This window comes from Ranitomeya imitator, chromosome 6 (assembly GCF_032444005.1).
Source record: "Ranitomeya imitator isolate aRanImi1 chromosome 6, aRanImi1.pri, whole genome shotgun sequence".
Taxonomy (NCBI): domain Eukaryota; kingdom Metazoa; phylum Chordata; class Amphibia; order Anura; family Dendrobatidae; genus Ranitomeya; species Ranitomeya imitator.
This window is the reverse complement of record NC_091287.1, coordinates 576,228,724-576,240,937: the sequence shown is the minus strand read 5'-3', so window position 1 is coordinate 576,240,937 and position 12,214 is coordinate 576,228,724. Positions and strand designations below refer to the sequence as shown.

Sequence of the window (12,214 nt, the reverse complement as noted above, 5' to 3'; positions counted from 1 at the left end):
TCCGTGGTAGATGCCTTCTACTATCCCTCTTCCATGGTAGATGCCTTCCCCTATCCCTCTTCCTTGGTAGATGCCTTCTCCTATCCCTCTACCTTGGTAGATGCCTTCTCCTTATCCCTCTTCCCTGGTAGATGCCTTCTCCTATCCCTCTTCCTTGGTAGATGCCTTCTCCTATCCCTCTACCTTGGTAGATGCCTTCTCCTTATCCCTCTTCCCTGGTAGATGCCTTCTCCTATCCCTCTTCCTTGGTAGATGACTTTTTTTTTTAATTGTGGTTCAGAAGTTTTTATATTAATCATAGGCTTGTTCACTGTGTGTCGACACTCGTATTCTACATTTTCACCATAAAATCAACTGTTTGCTAATAAAGGTTTTTTTGTTTGTACTCGAGATCTTTTTGTTCTGACCTGTTTTATGACCACATGTTCGATGTTTTCTATTTTGTTTTACTCATCACTTAAAGGATAGTGATGTCATGATGGGGAGTGTACACAGTACAAAGAATAGCAGTGTCATCATGGGGGCAGGTACTTATCACTCAAAGGATAGTGACGTCATCTTGAGGGTGGGTACAGATCATTCAAGACATACTCAAGTCACAGGTGCATAAAGGTAAGTCCAGGAGAGGCGACGCCTCAGCATTTTGGCATCAGAGGCTTGCAGACTGATCAGGTACAACTATATGGGGGGGGGGGGGGGGAGTCACATAAGAAGACAAAGCCAGGAGTAGGTTGGCCAAAGGAATGATTGTGGTGGGAACCTGTACAGGGGTTATAATGAAGGATGCAGAATGGGGGAGGGGTTTGGGGTGTCACCACTATCTGACCATACAAGCCCAAAAAAAAACTGGTATAAGACATCTCAAGAAGAAAATGATCAGCAGTGGAACACAACACACTTACAATGGGGGCTTCATGACATTTGTGGAAGACAAGAATGACGGACACAGGTGGGATCAAGGGATGAGGAGGGATCGCTGGGAGAGGGTGAAGTCTGTGCAGCCATAGGAAGGGTCAGCTTCTGTCCATACAGGAGGAGGAGCAGGAGGTAGGTCATCATGGATGACAGTAGGCAGCAGGAAGAGGCTCTCCAGAGGGGCTCTTGAGGCTTCAATGATTGGGGTCTTGGGGAGAAGTGAGTGATCAGCATTAATTGCTGGCTGCTGGAGGTGGGTGGTCACTGCCCTGCATTGGCATCTGTTAGTGCGAGGGTTCAGAGCGGGCAATAGTGTTCTCGTAGTCATCTCTCAATATACAAATTACATCATAGGAACGAGGCTGGATATCAGGCCAATTACTACGCTTTTGGTTACAATGTCAGGCACTGCTGCTGTGAAGTACAATCAGAAAGAGGCAGAAAGTGAGATATAGAGATTTATAAAATAATAAAGTCCATTAAAGCTTCACCACATGCAGAGCAGGACAGGATTCAAGTTCATGGATTTACGGTGCATATTGCTTTGTCTATACAAGACCAGGCACATGGGTCGTCAACATGTCTGACCCTCTTCTTGACTCCTGGCCGCAGCTTAGACGTAGGTTCAACAGAGCCCTAACCACTTCTGCTGCGTCCAAAGTTGCGTGTTGTGATCCGCTGGTGTATCTTCGGCCATAGCTGGATGAGGTGTAGGAGGAAGACGAGAAATTCATTGTGAAACTGGAATTACCTGTGGCGTCGAAGCTGCCTCTACGCGAACCTGATCTGGACCCGGTTCTAGATCCTGATCGAGAACCGGAGGCTGAGCCAGAACCACTCACGTTGTAGGGACTATAGTAACCCTTGCTGGATTGTGAGGAGGCTTCCAGGAGTCTCAGACCAGTGCCATCTTCTACCATGCTCTTTTCCATTGCTTCTCTGTAGGAAATCTTCAGCTTGGTTTTAGGACAGGTAAGGTATTTGGAGTATGTGTTGACATCTCGTAGTTTTTGAGCTGTGCGGGAGTCTATGGTTCCCTTGCGGAGAGCATCCTCTATACTGACCCGTCCAGAGGCATCAGGCTCTATAAGGCCACCAGTGAGATATTGCACTTCTAAGAAGCGTTGTCCGGCTTCGTAATAAAGCCAGCCCTTCTTCAAGGCTTGGGCTGCTGACATTTTTGACTTTGTTCTTGGGTCTTCAAAGCCATTGTAGGCTTTCTGGGCCAGGTTTATTCTGTCCACCATTATTTTGTCCACTAGACCCTTGTTGACTGCATCGGCCACAGAGAACTTCTCTCCTGTGATGGGGTCGATGATGCCTCCAGTGCAGGCCTGGGCTTCTAGAAGTCTCTGACCAGTTATGTTGTCCACTAGGTTGCGGTGCATGGCTTCAGTGATGGAGACTTTCTCTAATGTATCTGTGTCCACTATACCAGCTATAGGGCCTGTCTCTTCAGATGGATCACTCCAAGATGGTAGCTGATCTCGTTTAGCAGGACTGGCAGTGTAGGAAGATGACGAGCCCACAGAGGAGGATCTAGATCGGAATCCACTCATGTTACCGGAGAGCATGTCTGCAAATTCTGTAATGGATAATGTCCCAGCACGATACTGGTCCAGAGAAGATTGGTCAATGAGACCTTTGGAAATGGCGTCATCAATATCATACTGACGCCCTGAGCGCCTGTCTGTGATGATTGATTTTACAACCCCATCAGACGAGGAGATGGTGACTTCCTCCCACTCACATTCCTGTTCGGACAGCTCAATGTAGGTCTGCTGGTCAATAAGTCCTTTGCGATAAGCTTCATACACAGACATTTCTTTCCCGGTCTCTGGATCTACAATGACCACTCTTCTCTTGCGGACTGAAGACTTGGATGAAGTCTTTCTCTCCCGCTTCTTTTCTTTCAGAGGCAGGAGACAAAGTCCGGTATCTGGGTCAGTCATGCATCTTTCCATTAATTGGAGGTAAGTCAGATTTTCCTCTGTGTTGGGATCAAAGAATCCTTTAGTATCATCACTGGGATCAGAGAGGATCTCATTCATCTCTTCATCAAACAGACCTCTCTTATATGCGGTTTCCACTGGCAGGCGATGGCTTTCTTCTGGATCAATAATACCGCCAGTGGCAATCTGGGCTTCCAGCAGACGAATGCCGTGGTCTTTCAGTATGAGTCCTTTCTTCATGGCTTGGAAAAGAGAGATGAGTTTTCCAGAGTATGGATCCTTGTATCCGGTCACCGCTCTCTCTGCAGACAGCAACTTATCCTTGAATTCTGGCCCCACAATGCCCATCCGGACAGCATCCTCAACGGCCAACTTCAGGCACTTGATTGGATCGATGACGTAGCCTGTGGCTGCTTGGGCTTCGAGCAACTCGAATGCTGTGCCCGGCCTAATCATACCTTTCTTCATAGCTTGGTAGATGGAGTACCTTTCCTTTGTAGCTTCCACGTAGACCCCAGCAATACAACTTGTGCCTTCCAAGAACTTCTGGAGGTTTCTTGACACTTCTTCAATAGATGTTAAACCTTCTTGTAACTGCTGGGCAGTTGCTGCATCCATGATATTCGATCTTATCAGCTCTTCCATGGAAATTTCTTTTCTTAAACCTTTGAATGTCAGCTTCCTCTTGTCTGCCAGTGGCAAGATGAGCAGATTGCTCTTTGCATCTCTTCGGCACCTCTTCAGCAGCTGTGAGTAACTGAGTTTCTCGTCCGTGGAAGGGTCCACGTAGCTGCGGACCTCACTTGGCTCTGACAACATATCGAGAGTCTCCTTGTTAAGATAGCCACGTGTGTAGGCAACATCATTAGAAATGTGGAATCCAAAGCGGGGATCAATCACACCTCCTGTAGCAATCTGGGCATCAAGCAATCTCAAAGCTTGATCAGATGGGATCAAATCCTTCTTCATGGCTTGGAAAATGGAAATCATCTGCTCAGTGTAAGGATCTCTGTATCCGGTTACTGCTCTTTCTGCAGAGAGAAGTCGATCGTGAATTTCAGGTCCCACAACGCCTTTTCTAACGGCCTCATCTACAGTTAATAATTCATTCTTCACAGGATCGATCATAAAGCCAGTGGCCGCTTGGGCATCCAGCAGCAGGAAAGCCACATCTGGAGTGATGAATCCTTTCTTCATTGCCTGGTAAATACTGATGCTTTCTTTAGAAGCTGGCATTTGTAGACCCGCAACACATCCGGTTCCGTACAGATATCTCCAGACCGTCTCGATTTGGATGATCTCTTGGATAGTCGTGGTTCCTTGCTTGAGCATGTTGTACATTTCCAGTGTTATGAGCCTGGACTCGTACATATCTTCAGCTGTAATGCGGCGGCGGACAAAGTCATAGGAATATAGCTCTTGCTGACGAATTATCTCTGTTTTCTCAATGATTTCTATGATGATGATAATCATGCGCTCCTTGGTCAGACGACCAGCTTGGAACTCCGCCATAAGCCGCTCTCTTTCCTCTTTTGGAAGCAGATCAGACTGCATAAGCTCCCATATAGTCATTGAGGAGCCGGCCATGCTGCCAGCTGGAATGTCCACCGTTGTCTCTTCGAACATCTTCTTGGTCTCTGCCTCACTGTACACTTTACTACTTTCAGCTTCTGCAGGTTTCTCAGTTTTCTTCAAGGGAAGAAGAGTGAGACCTGTTTCTGGATCCGTAATGCATCTTTCTTTTAGTTGTAAGTAAGTCAAGTTCTCCTGAGTGTTTGGATCGAAGAATCCTTTGGTGTCATCAGTGGGATCAGACAGGATCTTGTTCATGGCTTCATCAAAGTAACCTCTTTTGTAGGCCACCTCAACGGGGACTCGGTGGCTGTGAACAGGGTCAATGATTCCACCAGTGGCAATCTGAGCTTCCAAGATGCGTATTCCATGGTCTCTGAGAATTAAGCCTTTTTGCATAGCTTCGAAGACAGAGATGGTGTTACCAGAGTAGGGGTCTTTATACCCTGTAACAGCTTTTTCAGCAGACAGCAGTTTTTCATGCAGCTCTGGTCCGACAACTCCAGCTTTTACGGCTTCATTCACATAGAATTTCTGATTCTTTACTGGATCTATAATAAAACCAGTAGAGGCTTGTGCCTCCAGGAGAACCAGAGCAGTCCCAGGCCTCAACATATTTCTCTTCATGGCTTGGTAGATGTTCATTTTTAGTTTGTTCTCTTCTAAGTAGACGCCAGCAATACAGTCACTGCCCTGGAGATATCGCTTGACCGAGTCTGTCTCAGAGATTTCCTTTACTGACTTCTTCCCTTCTTTCAGCTGCTCAAACTGAGTCTTATTGATAATATTGGCCTCCAAAAGTTCATTAGCAGGAACGGGAGCCCGGAGGCCGGTGAAGGTGAGGCGCTGCTGCCTCTTAGTCTCGGTTTCCTCCACAATGGTAATCATGATTTTGATTATTTTCTCGATGGTTACTTTCCCCGTCTTATACTGACGCAGAAGCTCCCTCCTTTGCTCTTCCGTGAAATATTCAGAATGGATCAGCTCCCACAGAGAAATGGTCTTTCCTTTGAAGCTGCCAACGGGGACTTCGACTGTAGCTTTATCAAAGGCTTCTTTGGCTTGAGAGTCAGTGTAAAGCTCCTCCAGTTGAGATTGTATAGCTTGATTCGACAGGGGGAGTAACAAGTTACCACTTTTCTTGTCCAACTTGCACTTCTTTTGCAGTTGTGCATAAGAGAGGATTTCTTGACTGTTTGGATCGTAGAAGCCAGTGTTTTCATCCACCGGCTCAGACAGGATTTTCGTTGTCTCCTCATCTAGGTGACCTCTCTTGTAAGCTATCTCTAGTGGAAGTCGGTGGCTGCTTACTGGATCTATTATGCCACCCGTTGCCAATTGTGCATCTAAGAGTCGAATGCCACTGTCCTTTGGTATAAGCCCCTTTTTCAGAGCCTGAAACAGAGATAACGTCTGCCCGGTATACGGATCCTTGTAGCCAGTGACAGCTTTTTCTGCAGACAGCAGCTTTTCATGGTATTCAGGACCAACAATTCCAGCCTTGACAGCCTCATCTACTGGAAGTAGTTCACTATTCACTGGGTCGATGATGAAGCCTGTACCAGCCTGGGCCTCGAGCAGGTTGAGAGCAGTAGCTGGCTTCAGAAGGTTCTTCCTAATGGCATCATAGAAGCTTAGCTTCTCACCAGATTTCTCCACCTGGACGCCAGCTATGGCCGTGCTTCCAGTTAGATATCGCTTCACTGCATCTACCTCAGAAACCTCTTTTACAGACTTTTTGCCTTGATGGAGCTGGTTGAACAGGTCGTTATCGATGATCTTGCTCTCGACCAGTTCTGCTGCTGGGACAGGACTTCTTAACCCATCAAAGCACATCTGCTTTTTCGCTTCATTTTCTTCCACCACAGTAATTATGATCTTGATAATCTTTTCCACCGTGATTTTGCCAGTTTTATACTGTCGTAACAACTCCCGTCTCTGCTCTTCTGTGAAATATTCAGAGTTGATAATTTCCCAGATGGTGACACTTTTTCCTTGGAATTTGCCAAAAGGAACGGAAACTGTGGCTTTCTTGAACACGTCTTTGGCTTCTGAATCAGTGTAGACAAGTTCTCCTTTTCCAGCTTTATCGGTCAGAGGCAAAAGGCACAACTTGGTCTCCGGGTCGATCACACATCTGTCCATTAGCTGTAAATAGGTGAGATTTTCTTGTGTGTTGGGGTCGAAGAAGCCTTTGGTGTCATCTGTAGGATCTGACAAGACCTTGTTCATTTCTTCATCAAAGTAGCCTCGTTTATAGGCGATGTCCAGAGGCAGACGGTGACTGTTGACAGGGTCTACGATGCCTCCAGTGGCAATCTGGGCTTCGAGCAGTCGTATTCCATGGTCCTTCACAATTAAGTCTTTCTTCATGGCTTGAAAGAGGGATATTTTCTCTTCAGTGTAGGGATCCTTGTAGCCGGTGATGGCCCGCTCTGCGGACAGCATCTTGTTGTGGATTTCAGGCCCGATGACATTTTCTTTCACCGCCTCACTGACTGTCAGGTACTTGTTCCTCACTGGGTCAGTGATATATCCGGAGGCAGCCTGGGCTTCCAGCAGGATGAGTGCAGTGCCCGGTGTGACCAGCCTCTTCTTCATGGCATTGTAGATGCTGATCTTTTCATTGCTGGGTTTGAGTAGTAGTCCAGCGATGCTGCTCTTTCCTTGGAGGTATTTCCTGATGTCTTCGCGCTGAGAGATGTCATCCACAGACACTTGCTTAGAGGCCAGTTTGTCCAGCATGTCTTTGGTCAGTATACCAGCCTCGTACAGTTTGTTAGCAGATACTTTCTGTCTTAGGCCATCAAATGCATTTTCTTGTTCACCGTTCTGTAGGGACCCGTCCATTAAATCTCTTCCATTCTGCAAGGATCTGGTCTGAGTTATGATGGTTTCCTTGTGAATCACAATCTCTCTGGATTTCTCCAAGGCTAATCTATGTTCTTGTTCCATTTGTTGCAGCCTTTCCCTCAGTTTTCGGTTTTCTTCCTCCAGCAGCTTCTCTTGTTCGTGCCTCATCCTATCCAGCTGCTGCAGCTCATCTTGTTTCTGCCGCACCTTGTCCTCTGCATCAAGGTGCCTCCTGACAGCATCGTCCATGCTGATCTGAAGAAGTCGCTTCTCTTCCTCCAGCTGTTGCAGCTGGCGTTCTCTCTCAGCTTTCAGGCTTTGGGCTTTGTTCACCTCTTGATTGAACAGTTTCTCCAGTTTGGCCTTCTCTTCTTCAATGTACTTTTCTTTCTGGATCAAGATCTGCTTCTCAGATAGGAATGTGGACTGGAGCGTTTGGGTCTCTTGACGTAGCTGTTCCCGTTGAGCAATCTCCATCTGTAAAAGAACAGATCAGAATGATTAAGAAAAAGACAACAGCGGATTGAGAAATGTGATGACATTCATCACTGCACAACCCAAATGTTAATGGCTCACCAACATGGCAGGGGCCCCTACATGACCCCCTAAGAAGAGGAGTCCAGCTTTGGCAGCATGGTCCTCATGAGATGATGTTTTTTTCTCTTAGGCTCCCTCTAATATTATAGAGACAATAATTGTTCTGGTTGGCGAGGTGCCAGAGATTTAAGCTCTGTGTTGTCCTTCATCTTGGCTTTCATTCCCAAGACATTGGTCTGGCTGTCTCTTACCCCTCTGCACAATTTGGGAGGCAACTAGGGGCGGTTGGCCATGCGATGGTCTATAGCAAGCTTTACATGTACTGCAGCAGTAAAATCAAGGACAATGTACTGCACAAGTAATGGCCAAAAAAAAAAAAATGATAAGGATGAACAATATTAAAGTAATGTGAATGAGGGGCTTGGTGCATAAAACCCACATGTGCTAGTAATAGAATAATCGAGTACCTCTTCGGACTTCCTCTGCAACAGCTCGGCCTCCTTCTTCAGCTTCTCTTTCTCCTTCTCTAGATCGGCAATGGCTTTTCGCAGGTCATCTGCCTCCTTATCACTATGCTGTCTCTGTATCTCCAGGGTGTGCACCACCGTCATCTTCTCTTTGGTCGACAGTTCTGTTTGGTGTAACCTCTCACTGATTTCTTCAGCCTGTTTCCTGAACTTTTTAGCATCCTCTTCAGCTTTGGCTTGGGCTTTGCTCATTTCCACCACTTGTATTTTGAGGCGTTCAGCTTCAGCACTTATGTCAAGCTGTCGGCGACGTTCGGCCTCCAGGGTCTTTTGGAAGCCTTCAGTCTCCTCAGCTAGTTGCTGCTGCATCTGCTCCTTGTCTTCTTGGAGTTTCTTAGCTTGCTCCATGGCCAGTTCCTTCTGTTTCTGCAGCATCTCTGCTTCGGCTTTCAGACGGGTGGCTTCTTGAACAGCTTGCATCTTCTCTTTAAGCATCTTCTCAGCTAAAGCTCGCTGCTCATTCAGGTTGTCCTCTGCGAGCTTGCGTAGTCGTGCAGCCTCCTGGGCCTCTATGCTCAGACGGGCAGCCTCCTCTGCTACCTGTTTCATCTTCTCGGCTTCCTCGACAAGGAATTTTTGTGTATTGTCCTTATCTTTCATTATTAGCATCTTGTTCTCTTCTTCTATACGGACTTTCAGTTTCACAAGCTCTTCCATCTGTATTTTGACTTTGAAGAGTTCGTCTTCCACCAATTTCTTTTGCCTCAGGGACTCAGTCACTTCTTCTTTCAGACGTCCCAGCTCCTCATCTAGAATGGTTTTATGGTGGTCGGTTTCCTCCAGCTGAAGCCTGACTTTAGTCAGTTCACCTTCTACCTGTTCCTTCTGTTTGAGAGTTTTTTCAGCAAATTTCTTATGTTTCTCCATTTCGGCATCTGCCAGCTGTTTGAGCTTCAGCGCGGCCTGCTCGGCCTGGGCTCTCTTGGCAGCTTCTAGCTCTGCCTCTTTGCGGATCTGTTCTGCATCTTCCTGGGCTTGGGCCTTGTTTTGGGCCTCTTCCTCTGCCTTCTGCTTCAGGCGATCTGCTTCCTCTGCCTGCTGACGTGACAGTGCGGCTTCATGTTCGGCCCTTACCTTTGCTCGCTCGGCTTCCTCCGCTGCTCGCTTGGCCTTCTCAGCCTCTGCTTTTAGCTTATCAAGGATGCTCTGCTCCTGGATTCGTGTTTGCATCAGTTCCTGCTCTTTCTGTTGCACAACAGCCATATACGCTTTTTCTTCAGCAGCAATTTTGTTCCTGGCGGCATCTTGAGCGAGCTGAATTTGCCTTTCCGCCTCTTTCTCAGCGAGTTCCTTCTGCGCTTTGGCCTCTTCAGCCTTGGACTTCAGTCTCTCCACTTCTTCTAGGGCTAATTTCCTCTGCCTTGCTGCCTCCTGTTCTGCAACAATGATCTTCTTGACTTTCTCTTCAGCTTCTTTCCGTCTGGCCTCCTCCTCTAAAGCCAGTCGTCTTTGCATCTCCGCTTCTTCCTCTGCCTTTTCCTTGCTTTTTTGAGTTTCGTCTGCAATGTTTTTCAGTTTTTGAAGTTCTAACTCCAGATCGGACTTGCCAACCGAGGCTTTTTCGAAGTTAATTTTCAGAATTCGGATCTCTTCTTCAATGATCCTCCTCTGCTTCACAGTCTCATCCACAATGTTCTTTTGCCTTTCCAGCTCATTCTCTGAGGACTGTTTGAGCAGCAGGATCTTCTCTTCGATGTCTTGCTTGTGTTGGGTGGCTTGCTCCTCAAGCAGCTTTCGTTGATAAGCTTCATCTTCTGCCAGTCTTCTGAGGCGCTCATTCTCAGCCTCCTTCTCCTTCAATGCAATCTCAGCCTCCGTCTTTAACCGTGTTGCCTCACTGATGGCAGCAAGCTTTTCTTTCAGGATTCTTTCAGCTTCTGCTCTTTGCCGCGTGGCTTCTTCTTCTGCTAACTGTCTTTGCCTCTTGGCCTCTTCTGAGAGCGCTCGTAACCTGGCCGCTTCTTCAGCAAGATCTCTCAGCTTGTCTGCTTCCTCTTCCAACATCTGCTTAGACTTCTCACTTGCAGAACGAGACTCTTCTTCTGCTTTGGACTTGGCCTTCAGAAGGATCTCCATTTCAGCACGGACTTTGGTGAGTTCTTCTTCCAGGCCTCGTCTTCTTTGAATTGCTTCACTGACTTCTTTCTTGAGGCGGAACAGATCTTCCTCCAGGACAATGCGTTGCTGTTCACCACTTTCCACCTCTGCCTTCAGCCGGATCAGTTCTTGTTCAGCAGAAAGTTTATGGGAAGCAGTTTCTTCGGCCAGCTTTCTCTGTTTCTCCAGCTCTTCCTCTGCCAGATCCTTTTGGCGCAGAGCAGACTCCTCTGCTTTGGTTCTCTTGCGGGCCTCTCTCTCAGCATCTTCTTTCTGTTTCTCGGCTTCTTCTTGTGCAAGAGCTTTCTTGTGAGCTATTTCCTCTGCCTGTAGCCTTAGCCTCAGAGCTTCATTGGCTTTTTGCCTCCATTTTTCCAGCTCTCGTTCGGCCTCTTCCTTTGCATTTTCAGCCTCTAACTGCTGCCTCTTGAGACGTTCAGCCTCCTCTTGCAAGTGGGTAACGGTGATATGTTCCTGCTGTAGGGACATTTCCAGTTGGGTGGTCTTCTCCAGGAAGGACATGCGTTTGCTCTGTAGCTCTGCATCAGCGCTCTGCTGGGCCATATCATGAGCTTGTTTGATCTGTCTCTCCTTCTCCAGCTCGGCTTGTTTCATCCTCCTCTCAGCCTCTTCAGCTTGAAGCCTCAGTTTCTCCAGGTCATTTAGAGCCTTTTGTTTCTCTCTGGCTGCGTCTTTCTCTGCTTGGATTTTGCGCTGTAGCTCATCTTCTGCCTCTCGCTTCTTCTGGGCCTCATCCTTAACCTGTTTTCTTAAACGCTCAGCCTCCTCCTGTGCCAGCTTCTTCTGCCTCTCTGCCTCCTCTGCTCGTTCCCTCAGTGCCTTTAGCTCATCTTCAGCACCTGACTTCTGCTTCTGACTGGTTTCCAGCTGAAGTCGGATGATCCTGATCTCCTCCTCCACTTTTCTGCGGTTGTACTCAGCCTCTTCAATGAGTTTCACCTTGGCCTTGATCTCAGTTTCAGAGTTGTGCTTCATTTGATGCAGCTCCTGCTGAATGTTCTTCTTCTGCTGCTCGGCGTCAACAGCCACCACCTCCCGTCTGGTGACCTCTTCTTGCATGTTCAGTCTCAGCTCTAAGGCCTCTTTTTCTGCCAGGGCTTTGGCCTGAGCATGGGCCTCGGCTAACTGCTTCTGCTTCTCTAGCTGGGCCTCTACCTCCGCCAGCTTCCTCCTCTCCTCTTCTTTCAGCTTCTCTGCCGCTCTCTGAAGGAGGGTGGGGTGGGAACAGAGGGAGGACGGGGTGAGGGCAGGCAGAGAGAGGTGGAGAGGGGCAATGGAGACAAAAAAGAAAAAGAAAAAAGAAAAATAAAACAGATGGAAAAAATAATTATATGCTCTATGGTCAAAAACAAACATAACTAAGAACAATGGCTGGACACGAGGGATGAGGTGTATGTGGGATGGCACGTGGGGTGGCACTTGTACCAGGCACCTTGTGGTAGGTAGAAAAATATACAGTTAAAGTGAAACACTTCCCCCAAGTCATAGACAATCCCTGCTGCCCCCGCTCCATTGTACACGGACACATGATGGCCGAGTGTTACCCCAATACTGAGGGCACAGCGAACATGGCGGCGTGTGATGGGCATTACACAGCTCTACGATGGGCGCAGGCATTGCCGCAGCTCTTCACGCGCCGTCCTCACGGAAGAGCAGACATTTATAAATATGCCCAGACAAAAAGCGCAGAAATGTGGCTGTGCCCGATGCTGCCAGGATACTACTGAGCAGACGCTTAGA

At 47.6% G+C, this 12,214-nt stretch overlaps 1 protein-coding gene across 12 annotated transcripts in view; it reads right to left on the bottom strand.

Annotated features, from left to right (window-relative positions):
* Positions 1 to 12,214, bottom strand: part of LOC138643272 (plectin-like) — a 554,763-nt gene that overhangs the window by 6,569 nt on the left and 535,980 nt on the right. For all 12 annotated transcript variants that reach the window (XM_069732195.1, XM_069732204.1, XM_069732200.1 and 9 more), the window contains 2 exons: positions 8,297 to 11,677; positions 903 to 7,769 (listed from right to left, as the gene is read on the bottom strand). In XM_069732195.1, the coding sequence (XP_069588296.1) occupies positions 1,464 to 7,769; positions 8,297 to 11,677 (9,687 nt within the window). In that variant the 3' untranslated portion in view covers positions 903 to 1,463. The remainder of the gene's footprint in view (positions 1 to 902; positions 7,770 to 8,296; positions 11,678 to 12,214) is intronic.